General features: G+C 39.7%; 2 protein-coding genes across 2 annotated transcripts; one reads left to right on the top strand and one right to left on the bottom strand.

Annotated features, from left to right (window-relative positions):
• The first annotated feature begins 13 nt into the window (after window positions 1-13).
• cnot4a (CCR4-NOT transcription complex, subunit 4a) lies at window positions 14-11192 on the top strand. The gene is made up of 13 exons (XM_079603920.1): window positions 14-304; window positions 1590-1812; window positions 3361-3558; window positions 4523-4609; window positions 5721-5822; window positions 6011-6136; window positions 6238-6359; window positions 7163-7372; window positions 7476-7533; window positions 7625-7880; window positions 7962-8399; window positions 9349-9582; window positions 9668-11192. Exons 2-13 carry the CDS (start codon window positions 1639-1641, stop codon window positions 9985-9987), a joined length of 2325 nt encoding a protein of 774 aa, XP_079460046.1. The 5' UTR covers window positions 14-304; window positions 1590-1638; the 3' UTR covers window positions 9988-11192.
• tmem178ba (transmembrane protein 178Ba) lies at window positions 11186-15057 on the bottom strand. The gene is made up of 5 exons (XM_079603924.1): window positions 14987-15057; window positions 13931-14554; window positions 13123-13239; window positions 11945-12082; window positions 11186-11859 (listed from the first exon to the last, which is right to left on the bottom strand). The coding sequence occupies exons 2-5, from the start codon at window positions 14310-14312 to the stop codon at window positions 11603-11605; spliced, it is 894 nt and encodes a 297-aa protein (XP_079460050.1). The 5' UTR covers window positions 14313-14554; window positions 14987-15057; the 3' UTR covers window positions 11186-11602.
• Between the last annotated feature and the right edge of the window lie 2380 nt (window positions 15058-17437).

The raw sequence follows: 17437 nt of genomic DNA, 5'->3' as shown, positions 1-17437 counted from the left end.
TAAACTACATCTCCCACAATGCATTGTGCATCGCATCTTGCGCAAACTCAATGAGAGGTGACTGGTTACTGTATTCCCTCCTCATTTCAGTGTAAGATGGTGGTAAAGAATCTGCTACCTAAATAAACAGTAAAACTGAGTAGGAAACATCTAATCAATATTGAACATCTGAGCTGTGGAATAGTTCTCATTCCAAACTATCAGATAGGCACATCTGATCAGTTGAAAGGCAGAAACCCCCGCCTAAACTAGAGTCAATATCCCTTGGAGTGGAATCCCTGCAATACAGGACCAGCTAGTTGAAGTGAGTACCCTACAAAACAACTGCTTTAATCGCGATCTATACACCCGAATATAATTACTTCAGCGGTATTAGGTTTGCATATGTGTGTTGAAACAGACTAACCACATGATTAAAGCATAAAACATTGAGTTTAAGTGAAAGGTGAAGTCAAAGGTGGACAGGCAGCGGTTCCTCCTCTAGTCGCCGGGCCGATCAATAGGAGAGTCGCAGGCTTTAGCTGTGTGTAGGCCGCAAAATAGAAAGGTTCAGAAAACACTCGTTGTCGACAAAAAATATTTGTGAGGAAAGTCATTTTATTCTATTATGAGCATTTCAAAAATATGCGTGCCTTTAGGTTTGAGTGTTATTGTTTTACGGAGAGTGAAATCGATGTTTTAGGCGTTGTGTTATGTGCCGCACGTCAGTTGAAGTCTGTCCCAGCTGTGGAGACACCTGACCGGCTTTCAGCGCGACTGACGCGCCGCTAGACATACATGATGTGAGATATCAATAATTGGGGTTTTAATAAAGATTCATAGATGTTAAAATAAGGATGAAATGTGTTGTTTATTTCATTATTGACATTTTGAAGCCGAAACGGGCTCTACGGAGGTCTGCGAATCTAAACATAGTGTTTGATCTGGGATGATGTGAGAGATACAAGTGGGAATCGTTCATATATGCTTTCGCTGAAGATAAATAGTAATTTGCTTTTAGGAATAATATTTTTTCTGAGTAAATATGAACTGCGTCGTTTATAAGTGCGTTTGTTGTGATACAATGTCAGTGTTGCACAAAAGACAGACTGAATCGCATGTTGTGATTTGCAATTCATATTACCTTAGCTGTATAGTATGTTGTTCTGAATATAACCTTGGTTCTGTATTCAGTATTAAAATGTGGACGTAATTGTATTTATTTGGTAGGTTTTTTTTATTTGATCTGTGTGTGGACTGCCATGCATTCATCTCTAATGTGACCCAGTGATCCTATTCTGCAATCCCAATACATCAGCACGTTTATAGCCAACTGGGCTAACTGACTGTATTGAGAGTAACATGAAAAGGCTTAATGTGCTTTGTGGTAGCTTGATGTTTTGAACTGCTTTGAGCCTATGACAGCTGACCATATTAATTTGTAATAGCTATTAAATTAGTTTTGAGCTAACGACATGTATTTTTTTTCCCGATGTGAATATTTAACAAGAGCATTTATGTACTAGAGTAAAGTATTGTCATCATCAAGGCTGCTGTGTTTAATTCAAATCTCACTTCATCCCAAACTACTTTCTGTGACTTTGCATCAGCCTATTGGCCAACCTGCCAGAGACTCTCCTGAACTTACCGTGCTATAGGATGTCCCGCAGTCCAGAGGTGAAGGAAGACCCCATGGAGTGCCCACTGTGCATGGAACCGCTGGAGATTGACGATGTCAACTTCTTCCCCTGCACCTGCGGCTACCAGATCTGCCGTTTCTGCTGGCACCGCATCCGCACAGACGAGAACGGCCTCTGCCCTGCTTGCAGAAAGGTAAGAGCTTCTGATGATTGTTTATTGTATTGTTATATATAATATAGTTGTGAAACACATTCTAATACCAACTTCACTCAGTCGCAGGTTATTGGGTCACTATTACACTGTATATAATAAACTGTCCTTAATCTGTAAGTAGCAGTCGATGATACCGATATGGCCAATATGAGTTAAATGCAAATAATGAAACGCTACTACAACAACCCATAATGATATGACCCTTCACAATACATAATGCTTTACAATGACCTCTGTTAGAGCGCTACATATGGCAGTTTATCTGTTCAATAAAATACTCACCTGTTGAGTAATAAAAACACCATCTCGGTGTTGCTTTTACAGCATTTCAAAACCCTCAGTTCTCGCCATCTCTCAATTACGAGCTCTATCGCGTTCTCTTTTTGCCAGCAGACTCTCCTCTGTTTGGCTTTGTTTTTTTAAACGGGTGGTTTGCGATTTAGCTGCTCCATGTCAACCTTTCTCGCTCATTGTGACAACTAACCTGTCATTCCACACCATACACACGACACGGACCAACTTTTTTTCTACGCATGTATGCAATTTCCCGCAAAAAACATCCGGTCAAGTCTAAAATATAAACACGTTAACAGGCTTACCGTAGTAAATCATGGTAAGACGAAAATGCGTTGTGGAAGAATGATTGATGTATACACAGGTTTCTTGTATACAAACAATACCGGATGCGCGCACATCCAAGAGGCAAGACCGCTATATGTTATGCCGAGTTCTGTAAAAGAACATTGTAATTAACGTAGATTTCGCATTGTTTGTAAATTCTTGTTGACTCAATAATAAACTGCAATTTCAGAGTTGAATCTGTTTGCTTGTGTTTCATTTGCATATTAATATAACATTATGTAAAAAGTTAGTTAGTTGACTAGTATGAAATTGTCCAACTAAGTTTGCGAATCATAAAAACATGACATACCCTATGCATTTAGCTTAGTTTACAGCACAACAGCTCCGCGTCATCTCTGCTTCTGCTAGATATAGCCGTAAAGACTGTTGCTTTCTGCCTCTTAGATGCGCGCACATCTGTGTGATGACGTTGCACAGAAACCCGTGTATAGGCTCATTAAAGTTTTATTTCTGCTACTGTGTTGGCTCGCCACTTGTTGCCCAATATACAAGCCAGTTTCTGAAACAAGATCAGTTTAAAACCACTGAACCTAGTAGCAGAATCTAGAGAACTGGATGGTTGATATGTATTTAACCAAGAAGTTGCCATGACTATATTTAATTGTTGATTGTAAAAAAAAAATGTTATGCACAAGCGCAGTGGTGAAATATTGTCTGATTAACTGGCTTAATATTCTAAAGCCTGGTTATGCATTTTGTGGCTAAAGCATGTTGCACCACTTTTTTGGCCAACCGCACTTCCCAAGTGTAAACGCGATGTGGTTCATTTCATTCACTGTAATGGTGTCAGCCTGAAAACTTGACCTATTTGCAGAGTTCTTTGAGCATGCTAGCCCTCAGGATACGGGTTCAAGCGAGGTAACGAGTTGTGTGTGTCTTCTGTAGCCTTACCCGGAGGATCCGGCAGTATACAAGCCACTGTCACAAGAGGAGATCCAGAGGATAAAGAACGAGAAGAAGCAGAAGCAGAATGAAAAGAAGCAGAAGGTGACGGAGAACCGCAAGCACCTGGCCAGCGTCCGCGTGGTGCAGCGAAACCTCGTGTTCGTGGTGGGACTTTCTCAAAGACTCGCGGACGCAGAGGTGATTCATCGCATTAGACAATGTCAATGTCTTTTTTGTGTTTTTTATTATATAGTGACTGTTATCAGTCTTTTCTTTTTGTGGATCTATTGAATTATGCACCTCAATATTTTTTTAAATACTTAATTCTAATTTTATTGTTATTTATTGCATTTGTTTGAATAGACTTTAACAAATGACTTGATAATGAATAACTAGCTGCTACCTCTATGAAATTAACTCAAAATTGTATGTGCGTTAATATTAATCGTTTTTGTAAGAAGTCTATTCTGCTCACCAAAGCTGCATTTACCTCATAAAAAACATAAATTTAAAAGCAGTAATATTCTGATATGTTATTACAAATTAAAATAACTGTTTTTATTTTCAGATATTTTAAATTGTAATTTATTCCTGTGATGACAGCTGCATTTTCAGCATCCAGTCTTACATGTCACATGATCCTTCAGAAATCATTCTAATATGCTGATTTGTATTTTAAGTTTTTTTTTTTTATCAATGTTGAAAACCGTTGTGCTGCTCAATATTTTTGTGGAAACCGTGATACACTTTTCTTTTTTTCCCCTGGAATCATTGAAAGAAAAATCTCACTGACCCCAAACCTTTGAACAGTAGTGTACGATCTAAAAGCACTACAATAAAAGTAGTAATTTACCATATAATGTCACATGTATCTAAATCACTGATCATACAAAGAAGGACAGATCACCCTGTGCCCATATCACATCAGTGAGAAATGTATCACTTCCTGTGGGAGGTAAATGAGAATGGCACAAAAATAGAGCGTTTTCATCAGGGAGCCGTTTACATTTTGCTGAACAAAAGGAAATTTCCTCCCTCGGAGTCATTTCACAGTTTGATTGTGTGATCTATAATAAGTGGGCATAATTCAGCGTAGTGTCGGTTTTGTCGTTCATGCAATAATTCGCTTGAAGGAATCACTGTCACTTTGATCATTTCGTAGGTTCTAAAGCGCCCAGAATATTTCGGGAAGTTCGGCAAAATTCATAAAGTGGTCATCAATAACAGCACATCATATGCAGGTTCACAGGTAGGAAAAACTTCATGTCCATGTGCCTCTCGTGTGTGGGAAAAGTCTTGTAGGGATAGCTACCAAAAATTATAGTTCTGTCATCATTTATTGTTCCAAACCTGTATGAATTTCTTTCTTCTGCTAAACACAGAAGATTGAAGAATATGGGTAACAGTAGCCATTGACTTCCATTGTATTTTTTTGTTTCCATACAATGGAAGTCAATGGCTTCAGCAGAAGAATGGACTATATCTAAGATAAACAAGTGAATGATGACAGAATTTTCTTTGTTGCGTGAACTATCCCTTTAAAGGAACACTCCGACTTTTTGGGACTTTAGCCTATTCAACTTATCCCCCAGAGTTAGATAAATCCATACATACCTTTTTCATCTCCGTGCGTGCTATAAGTCTGTTTGACGCACCCACCGCTAGCCTAGCTTAGCACAAAGACTGGATGTAAATGGTTGCAGCTAGCATACTAATCCAAATAAGTGACAAAATAACGCAAACATTTTCCTATTTACATGTTGTGATTTGTATAGTCACAGAGTGTACAAAAAACAAAGTCACATGAGACACAGACATATTTTAACCGTATAAATACTGGGAACTATATCCCCTGAATATAGGGCGGAGTGATAACCGCAGCACCTGAGACGCGCTCTGAACGAACTCTCTGCTCCTCACCTCGGCGCGTCTCAGGTGCTGCGGTTATCACTCCGCCCAAGTAGCAGTGCTTCGCCTTCAGAGAATATAGTTCCCAGTATTTATACGGTTAAAATATGTCTGTGTCTCATATGACTTTGTTTTTTGTACACTCTGTGACTATACAAATCACAACATGTAAATAGGAAAATGTTTGCGTTATTTTGTCACTTATTTGGATTAGTATGCTAGCTGCAACCATTTACATCCAGTCTTTGTGCTAAGCTAGGCTAGCGGTGGGTGCGTCAAACAGACTTATAGCACGCACGGAGATGAAAAAGGTATGTATGGATTTATCTAACTCTGGGGGATAAGGTGAATAGGCTAAAGTCCCAAAAAGTCTGAGTGTTCCTTTAAGGCTACAGCAAAACAGTAGAATAAAGAAAACGCTCACTTATATTTTGACCTTTCACATTTCACAGGGTCCTAGTGCCAGTGCCTATGTAACTTACATTCGTTCAGAGGACGCCCTTAGAGCAATACAGTGTGTGAACAATGTCATAGTGGATGGTAGAACACTCAAGGTAAGTGTTAAACCATCACAGCACAGTCTTTTAACAAAAATGATTCAGAACGTCCCTTAAAAGTGTCATGATGTTTAAATTTTAGTGTTATTTATCCTCATCTCTTCATGTAAGTATATTACATTTATTCTTCTATCAATTTTTGTTTGTTATTAAAGTAGTTCTGTGTGTTGCTGTTCTGTCTCCAGGCTTCTTTAGGTACAACAAAGTACTGCAGTTATTTTCTTAAAAGCATGCAGTGTCCCAAACCAGACTGCATGTATTTACATGAACTGGGGGATGAAGCTGCTAGTTTTACAAAAGAAGAAATGCAGGTGAGCGATTGTGCCAATCGATCAGTTCAGACAAGTCAATCAATGAAATGACATTTTGAAAATGAGTTTGCTCTCTCTGTACGTGTACACTTTGTTTTTAGGCTGGGAAACATCAAGAGTATGAACAAAAATTACTCCAAGACCTTTACAAAGCGAACCCTAACTTTTTACAAACCTCAACATGTGGGGAGAAGTCGAAGAGCAAACCCAACTCCACTCAGAGGTGTTGCTTTTAATCTTGAATTTCATTGCTGCACACACCGACTATGATAACCATATCCATATTGTTAATGAAAATTTGCCTTATTTTTGCAAAATATGCAATCATTAATTATATGATAGTTAAATAATTATGTTTATAATTAAATAATTGTATGATAATTAATTATATTAAAATATATAAAAAGAAAAAATCATTACCGTTCGTAGGTTTGGGGTTGGTATGAAATATTATAAAATTATTTTACGTAATAGTATTTTTACATTTTGCAGTTTTGCATGCTCAAGAAACATTTATTATTATTATCAATGTTGAAAACCGTTGTGCTGCTTAATAGTTTGTGGAACCTGTGATATATTTTTTGATGAATAGAAATTTCAAAATAACAGCGTTTATGTGAAATATTTCTTTGTAACATAAATGTCTTCACTGTCACTTCTGATCCGTTTAATGTGTCTGCTGACTAAAAGTATTAATTTATTAAAAAGCAAAAAAGTCTCACTGACCCCAAACTTTTGAATGGTAGTGTATATAATTCAGATATTATATATGATAAGTTTCTTGTAACACTTACAATAAGGTTCCTTAGTTAACACACTGTGAACTAACATACACAAACAATGAACAGCTGTATTTTTATTAACTAACATTAACAAAGATTAATAAATACTGTAAATTATTGCTCGTTGTTAGTTCATGTTAGCTAATATATTAACCAATTAACCTTATTGTAAAGTGTTACCAAGTTTCTCTTTTCTTTTAGAAGTGTGGTTCCCATTTTTAATTTTGCATTTTTTTATTCCCAGACCAAATAGCACCAATAAAGAAGGGTGGCCCTCATTACAGAGCTATGGGAAAATGGTTAACGGTTTAACCACAGAGCATCGCAAGTCCCCTCCTCTTTTAGACTGCCTAACAGACTCAGACCACATGACTCCAGACGAACCAGACCCTGAACAGGGAACAGAGCAGAACATGGGCCTCCCACCCTTCCCATCAGCCTTAGAGCCTACCAGGTACTGTACTGCAGAAACCTAGCCAGTAGTGTTGATAGATAACAATATCAAGTGACGGCACTTATTGTTTTTGTGCGTGCTTATTACACTTTTTTAATTTCAGTCCAATTGAGAAACCATCAGAACCCATAAGTATAGGAAACGGGGAAAATATATCACAGGTAAGTGCTTAAAAAAAGTGAATTACTGATAATAGTTAATGTTTTTGGATCAATATTTTTTTGATCCATCTGTCTGTATTTGGTTCGGCAGACATCCAGTAGCGAGTCCCCATCTCCTCCACCTGGCCTTACTAAACCCAGCCTCGTCGTGCCCATCAGCGTGGCCGAACTCGCAGCACGCTCACCCTTCGAAGGGGCGGCAGCGGAGTCTCAGTCTCTTTTCTCAGACAACAGCAATTTCAGACATCCCAACCCCATCCCCAGCAGCCTGCCCCCATTCTCCAGTTCACCACAGGGAGCCTCCGACTGGCCCATGACTCCAGAACCACAGAGCCTTTTCACGTCAGGTAGGCGCGATCCAATGTAGTAGGATTTTGGAACAATAAGATTTCAGTGTAAGCGGAGCTAATCTCTCTTCCTTGTTGCAGACACTATCCCCGTGTCGTCCTCCACTGATTGGCAGGCGGCCTTCGGTTTTGGCTCCTCAGCCAAGCAGCAGCAGCAGCAGCAGGACGATGACCTGGGCTTCGACCCATTCGACGTCACACGGAAGGCTCTGGCCGACCTTATAGAGAAAGAGCTGTCAGTCCAGGAGCATTCCCCCCTCTCTCCCAACCCCTCCCATCAGACCAGCCTCCCCAACGGCCAACAGCGCCTTCCTCACCTCCAGCACAGAGGCCTCTATAACTCCTTCAGCCTTCCCCAACACATGGCCGCACGCCACCCCTGGATGGGCCTCCCTACCCGCAATAACCTCACACACTTGAACCACACGGCCACCGCAGCAGCTGCGCACAGCCATTTCTTAGACCTGAGCATGCCGGCCCAGCACCACAGCACCGGTCTTGGGGGGATTCCTATATCAGGTTAGGGAATGCATCGGTCTTGTGCACTCCAGTTTTTATGAATCACCTGTGTGTGTATTGAATCACCTGTGTGTGTATTAAAACACCTTGTCTAAGCAGAGTACTACAGATGTAGCCCACTGATCCAAATAGAAACAGGTTGTTGAACTCATTCCCAGTTTGTTTATTGTTGTATTTTGCACCGAGTTGCCTTTTAATTGATAATTCGCGAAGACCTGCCCCCTTTAGTTACTGTTGATATGTCCGACAAGCCATGCCGCTCTTACAGCACATATCATGTTCTCACGTGGTGAAAAATACAGTTGTCATATGATGTGATATGAAACTGTCTCAACGTTCAAATTTCATAATTTTTTAAAAGAAATTGAAACAATAAATACCGTTCTCTTTAATGTGTCGTGACATATCGCTGTAGCGCCTCGTTAAAGCTGCGCATGAACCGATCATCTCTTCCTTCTAGTTAATTTATTGCATCAAATAAACATGAATGAACATCAGAAGGAATCCACCGATGTTAATCTACTAGCTCTCCTGACTGTCTTGTCGGACAAAATGACGGATTTGGCGGATTATGATTGGTCAGATCGCCTGTCAATCAAATTACATGTGAAGGTTGATTTGTTAACTTTTTTATTTGTTTTAAATAAGGCAGATATAAATATGAATATTAAATAAAAAACTTAAAAAAAATTAGAAACGTTGCCTTGGAAACTAAGTGATTATATTTCAACTGAAAATATTAAAATAAATGGTAAAAAGAAAATCAAAACCATTATATTCAGTGACGTGACACCAACAGTAAATTGCCCCGTTCTATTCCTAATGTTCTTTTGCTACTAACAGTGCAAATGGTTCCAGAACATTTGCTCTGACATATTCGGTGTAGACATGGTGTAAGGATACAAAAAGTAAAAATGTTTCATACTTTTTTTTTTTTTTACTCTTTCAGAAAACAATGGCTCTACAGAAAGCATAAATGTGAAAGAGTGGCAGGACGGACTGCGAGCACTCCTACCAAATATCAACATCAACTTCGGTGGCCTCCCGAACTCTACCTCTTCCTCATCCTCCTCCTCTACTTCCAGTGTGAATCACATCGGGGTGCCGATAGGCCCAGCTGGAGTCTCGCACAGCCTCAGCTGGGACAGTGCGGCCAGTTGGATGGACCCCGCCATCATCACAGGTGCGGTTTGTGTTTTATAAACTAGTAACGGATAAAAGCTTCGCTGCTAATAGTGCTAAATCGTGTGTCCATTTTCAAACTCCAGGTATCCCAGCATCCACAGGCAACAGTTTGGACTGTCTCCAGGATGACAATCCGCCACACTGGCTCAAGTCACTGCAGGCGCTCACAGAGATGGACGGACCGCCCAGCTCCAGCGCACTCCAACAGCCCCCTCACACTGGCCTCCTGGACGCGGCGGCCCACCTCTCCTTACACAGAGCCGCCTGGGCCCCCTACCTCCCCCCGCCCACACTCACCCCAAGTCAGTTCCACTCCCCCCCTCCAGGCTTTCAGACAGCCTTCAGACCCCCAGCACAGACGGCCACAGACATCCTACAGAGTGCCGGTATCGACCGTCACTAAAGACAACCCTTGATTTAACTGCATTACAAACATGAAACTGCAAATATACCCCTTCCATTAATAACGTAACATAAGCTCTTGTCTTTCTACCCTTTCCCTCTCCATCCCTTTCCCATCAGGATTTGTTTGTCTGCGGTCACTTTTTTTTGAAGGCACACATACGTCTCTGTATTATGAGCACCATCAGTGCAGGGTAATGATTTGAATGAAGGTGCCTGGCAGACACAGAGGGTCCTGACACATATACACACACCTTCACATATGATTCTGAGGAGGGGGGGGGGAGAAGAGTCTCACATTGAAATGTGCAGAGAAAACCATGAGCACTGATGTGTACATGTGACTAATAATGGCTAAACGGAATGTGCTTAAGTGAATAACATGTCTGATTGGCCTCACTCCTTCACCCAAGGTACAGACTGAAATTTAATACTGTGAATCTTTACACTTCCCGTATGTTAGGTCTCACCACCTCTCAAAGGAAACGGAAGCGGATTATTTTAAGATAAGTCTGTAATGCTCTCTGCTTCTTACACGCTTAATGTTTACGGAGCCACAGGTAAGATGTTTGAGGGCATTTGTAGAGACAAGACCCTGGTCCTCTTTGGAAGGGACTTCATTAATGACAGAGTGGAATCTTCTATATCTTAGGGAGGAACCCATTTTGTATTCAGGGGGTTTGTCTAAAGCGTCTTAGGGCAAGGATGGTGATGTGAGACCTGACATGCTGCTACAGGATGTCTGCAGTAACTTCATTCCCATGAAGAAAGGCGAGCAAGACCTCTGTGGAAGTGTTTATTGGCTTGCCTATAGAATAAGCCATTCATACAAGGTATGAATCAGGAATCGAGTCTGGAACCTTGGGAAGGATGGTGATGGTAATAAAAGGGAGACACGTCAAGGCATGATTGCAGATAATACGAGTGTCGATGGCAAAAAGACAGGCACACACTAACATGCCCCCATTCCAATGCCTTTAAATGAGTTCTACTCTTTTCTTTCTCATCTGTGTGGCCATACTAAACAGTATTTATCAAACGCAATCACTCATTCTTTCAGGAAAAAAAATCAATGTAGTCCGACATTTGGGTTTAACATGCTGCTGAAATCATTTAATGCAAAATAAAGCGCTAAAAGAGAAGAATTGACCCCCTTTTCTGCTGGTCTGGAACAATGAAATCTTAAATAAAATTGAGTATTCAGTGCCTCTGTTTGATTCTCTTTTTTTCTGATGTAGAAACGGTAGAAATGTTTTCTTACATGAGGCATTTTATTGTCCAATGATGAAATTATTGACATTGAAAACATTTATAGCACATAATGAAATCCATGGTAAATCATACATTTTTGAAACGGTGAATTTGTCTCGAAATTCAAACACGATCTACTGAACACAAGGACAAAACACCAAGGACATGCTGAACTCATGTCATGATGAAAGCTTTTATACAACTGTACAAATGTGCTTTCATAGGTCCTCCTTGTATAGTCCCAACAGCCATGGCTTGTCACATTCCAGAACAAAACGTCTTTCAACGACCTCCGTGATTTTACCCATAACAAAGTCTATGAACAAGTTTGTGTTAATGTATCAAGTGTCACAACATGTGAAGCTTTAGCACACCGTTCCGTTCTCCATGCGAGACTTGGGACAGGAGGTACGGGATGGTGGAGGAGGCTGAATCGATGGTGCCAGGGTGCAGAAGAACCCGGCTATGAGGGTCAGTCCCAGCCCTCCCCAGGCACTGAACATGGACCAGCCGTAACCATGGCTTATATCATCCGGGAGGCTGAACAGATAACGTGGGTAGCGAGACAGTTCGAAGTTGATGCCGGCCACACAGGTGCACAGAGAGATGATGCAGAAGGTACCTGTGGTGGGACATGATTGGTAGATGTTCAAAAATAGGGGAGAACCCTAAAACACATTAAGGAGCAACTCAGTGAATTAACATACCTCCCATTAGGAAGAGTAGACCAGCAACGTAATGCATGAGGCCTTGCTGCCAGCAACAGCCCATAACGCCAATGGTCCAGCCAAAGAGAATGATGGATAGAGCCATGCCCATGAACCCAGCTGTCATCCGACGCAAATCTGGAGGGGAACATAGCAAGTTACTGGGGGTGCCCAATCCTGCTCGTGGATTACTACTATCTTGTAGAGTTTAGCTCCAACCTGGCAGGAATTTCTAGTAATTCTGAAGGCACTGATTAGTTTGTTCCAGCTGAACTTGACAGGAGAAGGTGGCAATTCCAGGAACAGGATTGGATACTCTTGCTTAAAACTCTACTGCTCAAATACTGTATCAAATACACTCATTCGTAGGGACTTTTAATCTGTTATGAGTAGGCAAGCTTTAAGGTGCAGTCACGTTTACTGTTCCTTAGCCAAATTTTGAGGGTGAAATCCAATTCATTCCAATCAGAATCCTTGCAATCAGGCAGATTTCCTCATGTTCAAGTCGATCATGAGAATTTGACGTGCTGACCAACAGAAAGCTGCTTTGTTTGAATATGATTTCTGTGTGAGCTGTGCCGCATACATCTCTGCTATTGACAATGGACCTTTGTATTTCGCTGAAATTTCCCTAATGTGACCACCTTTATCCAGGGCCCAGTAAGCTGTCAAGTCAAGTCACCTTCATAGTGCTTTTATCAATATACATTGTTTCAAAGCAGCTTTACAGTGATAATAGGAAATTAAAGTAACAGAGATTGTTTTGGCTTCACAGCAGCTCTAGAATAAAGTTATTGTCCAGCTAAAGTTAGTTTTGATTAATTCACTTCCATTGCAAATTATTCTATTCTAGATTATTACGTGAGGAAGTTTTCTGTCCAATAATTAGAATCTCTGTTTTTTTCAGAATTAAGTAGTAGGAAATTACTAGTCATCCAGTTTTTTATATCAGCTATGCATTCCGTTAATTTTGTTAATTGGTACGTTTTGTCAGGGCGTGAAGAAATATAGAGCTGAGTATCCTCAGCATAACAGTGAAAACTAATGCCATGCTTCCTAATCGCATGGTGGACTAGTATACTAGTAACAGTAACACTAAGGACCTTAGTGAGAAGACCCCTTTGTAAGAGGGCCCGTGATAACACTGATGCAGATCGAAAAGAGCAAGTCCCACTCACGCAGGGCATGCCAATCATCTTGCTGGATAGTCTTAGTGATGTTGTAGGAAAGATCCTTTCGAATCACGGCAGGGGAGGAGTAAAAGTACCTTATAAAGGAGCAACGCTCGATAGTTCCTGGAAAAACAAGAAAATCAGAATCAGAATTACATCAGATCCCAGTATGATCCCAAGCTCCAAGGTGGGTCCAGATAGTTGTTAGTGGTTGTCAAGCTCATGGTTAGGTGGACCAGGTCCCCTGTTGAGCTGAGCCTGCTTGTGCATATGGACAAGTGTCACATTTAGATGTGTAAACACAGATGGTCAAGTGAGCATTGCTCATTTTGGACTAAATATGTCATTCTCAATCCAGGCCCATGTTCAATTCTTGGAGCCTCTTCTATTGAGTTGATGAAATATATCAAGTGTATTGAATGAGGTAGGTACACATTTAAAATGTGCATTGCTCAGGTACTCCAGGACCAAGATTGCGGACCACTGATTTAAGCCACAACAATTCATATAGAGAACAGAATGTATAACTACAATTCATGTTCAGAGGTGCTCATTATGTTCAATATTGAGGAAAATATACAACGGTGCCATGTGCAACTGATTATAATGAATTGGCATTTTACTCTGATGCATAGTCTATTATATACATTGCAAAGCATTTGCTACAATAACGTGAGCCTGGAAAATGCCATTTCAAGCTAGAAGACATGTCTTCCAGCTTGAAATGGCATTTTCCAGGCTCTCATTATTGTAGCATTTGCTTTGCATCAACACAGCCAACACATCCCTATAAGACTCAGTTGGATGTTTTTACCTTTCTGAATGAGCTCTTCGATGTCTGGGTCAAATCCCACCCTGAAGCATTTGCTCCACAGCCCCATGTTGGTTGAATTGTAGCGTCTGCTGCACTCATCCGCCGCGCTCATCGCGAACAGCTGACGGCGGTTTCTAGTCAGCAGCAGTCGGTTTTCCCATCGGTCTAGGGTCGCTCGGCTGGCTCGCAGTGGAAGGCTGTGGTTGGGGATGTATATAAAACCCGGATCGCTCCTGCGGTTCGAGAAAGTTCGGCAACGTTCCTTGTATCTCCTCGCGTCCGTTTCGTACCAGTGATCCGATGAGATTGCGATTGTCAAGAAACACAAGGCGACGAGAGACAGACAGAGACCCGTGTACAGAAGCCACTTCCCCGTCGCCATCGTTCTGCCAGGCCGCCGATCAGCACCTCATGGTGGACAGCTCCTTTCACCGACGCAGCGACTCAATCCTGCTTCAGCATCTCTTTGCGTGTTAAAAAAGCGAAATGGTGTGCTTCCTGTAAACATGCCCTTTTAAATGAATGAGATACGTCGACTATTACAAAAAAAAAATCGCGTTCCGTCGGTAATTTCCTGTAGCCTGCTCGTAGCCTGTACTGGAGGAGCTCTTCCTCTCTGAGCTGCTGCAGGCACATGACAATCACACAGAGAGGAACTGAGAATCATGCAAAAATCATGACTGAAAAATTAATTATTAAAAATAAAGGAACTGGAAATTATAAAAAAATGACGACTGATGATGAATTTAAAATGAAAGGAATTGGAAATTATTAAAAAATGACGACTGAAAATGGATTTAAAATTAAAGGAACTAAAAATTATTTAAAAGTTATGACTGAAAAGGAATTTAAAAACTGAAAAATGTTTAAAAAATGGATTCGTTTAAATAAATCACTGCAAACACAAAAGTATTTCTTAAATAATCTCGATTATTTTACCCACTTGAAATTGAGTAGTTGGTTTGATTTACCACTCTTCATATTCTGCTTGTGTATTTAACCCCTTAAATATAGGAAACAAATAAACCCACACACACGAGAGACACTAAAGCTTACCATTCACTTGGCCTTTGTTGCTTTCTCATGTTAAGCATATCACTCGAGGAACAGCAGTTAAAACTTGTTCTGAACAAGATAAGCTTTAAGACTGCTTTAAAGTCACATAAAAGGGTTAATGACGTAGTCATTCAAAATTAAGAACGTTTATTGGTAATGGATGCACAGTATCAAAGAACAGTAACGATTTACACAACTGCCTCCATGGGGATCAAAGAGTTGGGTGGTAAATCTAGGTCTATATAAATGTTGTACATATATCTCCCTTAAACAGAGAAGAATGGAAAATGATCAGCATAAAAAGCGTTTCCTGACACAAAACAATCTAGACTTAAGTAAAACATTCAAGAATATAAATAATATAAACAAATTTGATATGTGATTTTATGATTTGTATCTCCAAGTATGCGTTGGCCTATCAATGTATATAAAAAAGACATTCATATTTCTGTTTTATGTGATACAGCATTTCACTTTTTTTTCATGTATAACATGTCTATCCTCCAGTTTCACAGACAAGGCTTAAGTCTAGTCCCAGACTAAAATGTATGTTTGAGCCGTTTTAACTGAAAGAAACTTGCACTAACATATCTTAAAATGTCAAAAAAAAGTATATTCTTATCTCAAAATGCAAACCAGTAATGTTTTTTATTTTTATAAGGCAAGTTTACAAAAGCCCTAATTGAATTAAGTCCTAAACATGGTTTAATCTAATCCCATCCCTGTCTGTGAAACCGGGACTAAGTGTCCAGGCTCTCATTATTGTAGCATTTGCTTTGCAAAATTGAAGAAGTGTAAATCTGAAGACTTTTATCAGGCATTGGTGCGTTTGATCCGGGTTGGAGAAACTCAGCAGGATGTTAACCTTCAGGAGCGGGGGTTGGACACCCCTGTTCGATCCTAAAAGAAAATATCTAGTTGAAAACTTTTTGTCTTACCTTAAACTGGCAACATATCTCAGGGGATAGAGGTTTCAAAATGTGCTAAATAACAGCATGAGACTTATTTTCCTTGTCAGCATCTTAAACCAATGTTCACAATTAATATCAGCAGTTTTGTTTGTACTGAAAAACAATATTAATATACAACTACTGTCTGCAAAGTCAGAATGTCCAGCAACATGGGCAAATATGTTTTGAGTCATTCCTGGGATTCTGTGCCCCCAGCAAAGATCATGATTTTACTGCCAAGTTGCCAACGTCAACTTTAAACCTCTAATAGTCATAAATACAATTTAAACTTAAAGCATACTGAAGTGATTAAATTGGATTTTTTACTGCATTTTGAACAACCATACATTTTTTTAAATGTTCCTTTGGAACCATGGTTGCGCAACCCATTTTCATTATTATTTTGTACATTGTATATCAGTAATGCTTCTCTAACGAAGTTTTCAATTACTACAGTTAATTATAATAAAGGTTTAGCTTGTCCCTCAATGAATATCCCTATCTGCTCAGCTCACAGCTATCGGTAGGTCCTTCTCAGGGTCACTAAATGCACTAGGACTTTAATCTGTTTGATTAGTTATTAGATTTACTCATTGGTTGCAACCCAAGAATTGGTTTTCTTATATTAGATTTTCTGTTTTTATTGTACATGTCATTTCTGATGAGATGTCATTCTTGTTCAATACTGTCTTGTGTGAGCCAAATCACCAAAATAAATTCCAGGCGATTTGTATCGTTTTGGCAAAATAAAGACTTGAACTTGATGGTCCACTGTTATTCGACTACTTTCCCTTATAATGAAGGTTTGAACAAAAAAAGAGAATGACCTTATACAGCATTCATCCTTTCTTTGGAACTTGGGTTAAGTGATGGGGAGCCTCCATTTATTTATTTAAAAAAAAACTAAAATTAACCCCCACACAATTAACGTTACATTATAAACCTGTTAACTTCTTATTGGTGGATAAAGTAATAGAGTGGACAAGTTATACACACCCAAAAGGAAACAGCAAATTGAATATTAAAAAGGCCTGTAACTTCACACCAAGAACTAACTTGAACTTAAAAAGGTAACGTTACGAAGGCCTACCATGTGCAAACAAAATATATTTTAACGAAATGGTTAAAAAGTTAAGTACAAAACATTTCAACATTAAGTACAAAACACCACCTCCAGTATTTCTCAAACGCTCTTTATTCGGTGCAATTAACTTTTCAGTTTTCAAACAAGTTACGTTATATAGATTTACCACAAAAACGGAATTAAAAAAAAGAAAAAACAAACCGCCAATTAACTTAAAGCCTATTTGAAGATCAGATACGGCCATCAAACAAAGATAACGTTACCAATTAAAAAAATAAAATGACCTTATATTAATGCAGTTAATTAGAAGACCGTTGACAAATATAAAACAATAATAAAAAAAACATACACGAAGCATGATTCGAGCACTTACACGAGTCTGTTGTACACAACGCAACGGCTGTCTCGGAGGAATCC

The sequence above is a fragment of the Phoxinus phoxinus genome (assembly GCF_949152265.1).
Source record: "Phoxinus phoxinus genome assembly, chromosome: 25".
Lineage (NCBI taxonomy): Eukaryota > Metazoa > Chordata > Actinopteri > Cypriniformes > Leuciscidae > Phoxinus > Phoxinus phoxinus.
This window is presented reverse-complemented; position numbering and strand designations above follow the sequence as displayed.

Excerpts from the sequence above, each read along its gene's own strand:
- cnot4a (XM_079603920.1), top strand. The coding sequence starts at position 1,639 with ATGTCCCGCAGTCCAGAGGTGAAGGAAGACCCCATGGAGTGCCCACTG. Across the intron at positions 7,534-7,624 it reads ACGGGGAAAATATATCACAG|ACATCCAGTAGCGAGTCCCC; the intron begins GTAAGTGCTTAA and ends TTGGTTCGGCAG. Across the intron at positions 7,881-7,961 it reads ACAGAGCCTTTTCACGTCAG|ACACTATCCCCGTGTCGTCC; the intron begins GTAGGCGCGATC and ends TCCTTGTTGCAG.
- tmem178ba (XM_079603924.1), bottom strand. The coding sequence starts at position 14,312 with ATGGCGACGGGGAAGTGGCTTCTGTACACGGGTCTCTGTCTGTCTCTC. Across the intron at positions 13,240-13,930 it reads CGAAGAGCTCATTCAGAAAG|GAACTATCGAGCGTTGCTCC; the intron begins GTAAAAACATCC and ends TTGTTTTTCCAG. Across the intron at positions 12,083-13,122 it reads AGATGATTGGCATGCCCTGC|ATTTGCGTCGGATGACAGCT; the intron begins GTGAGTGGGACT and ends GTTCCCCTCCAG.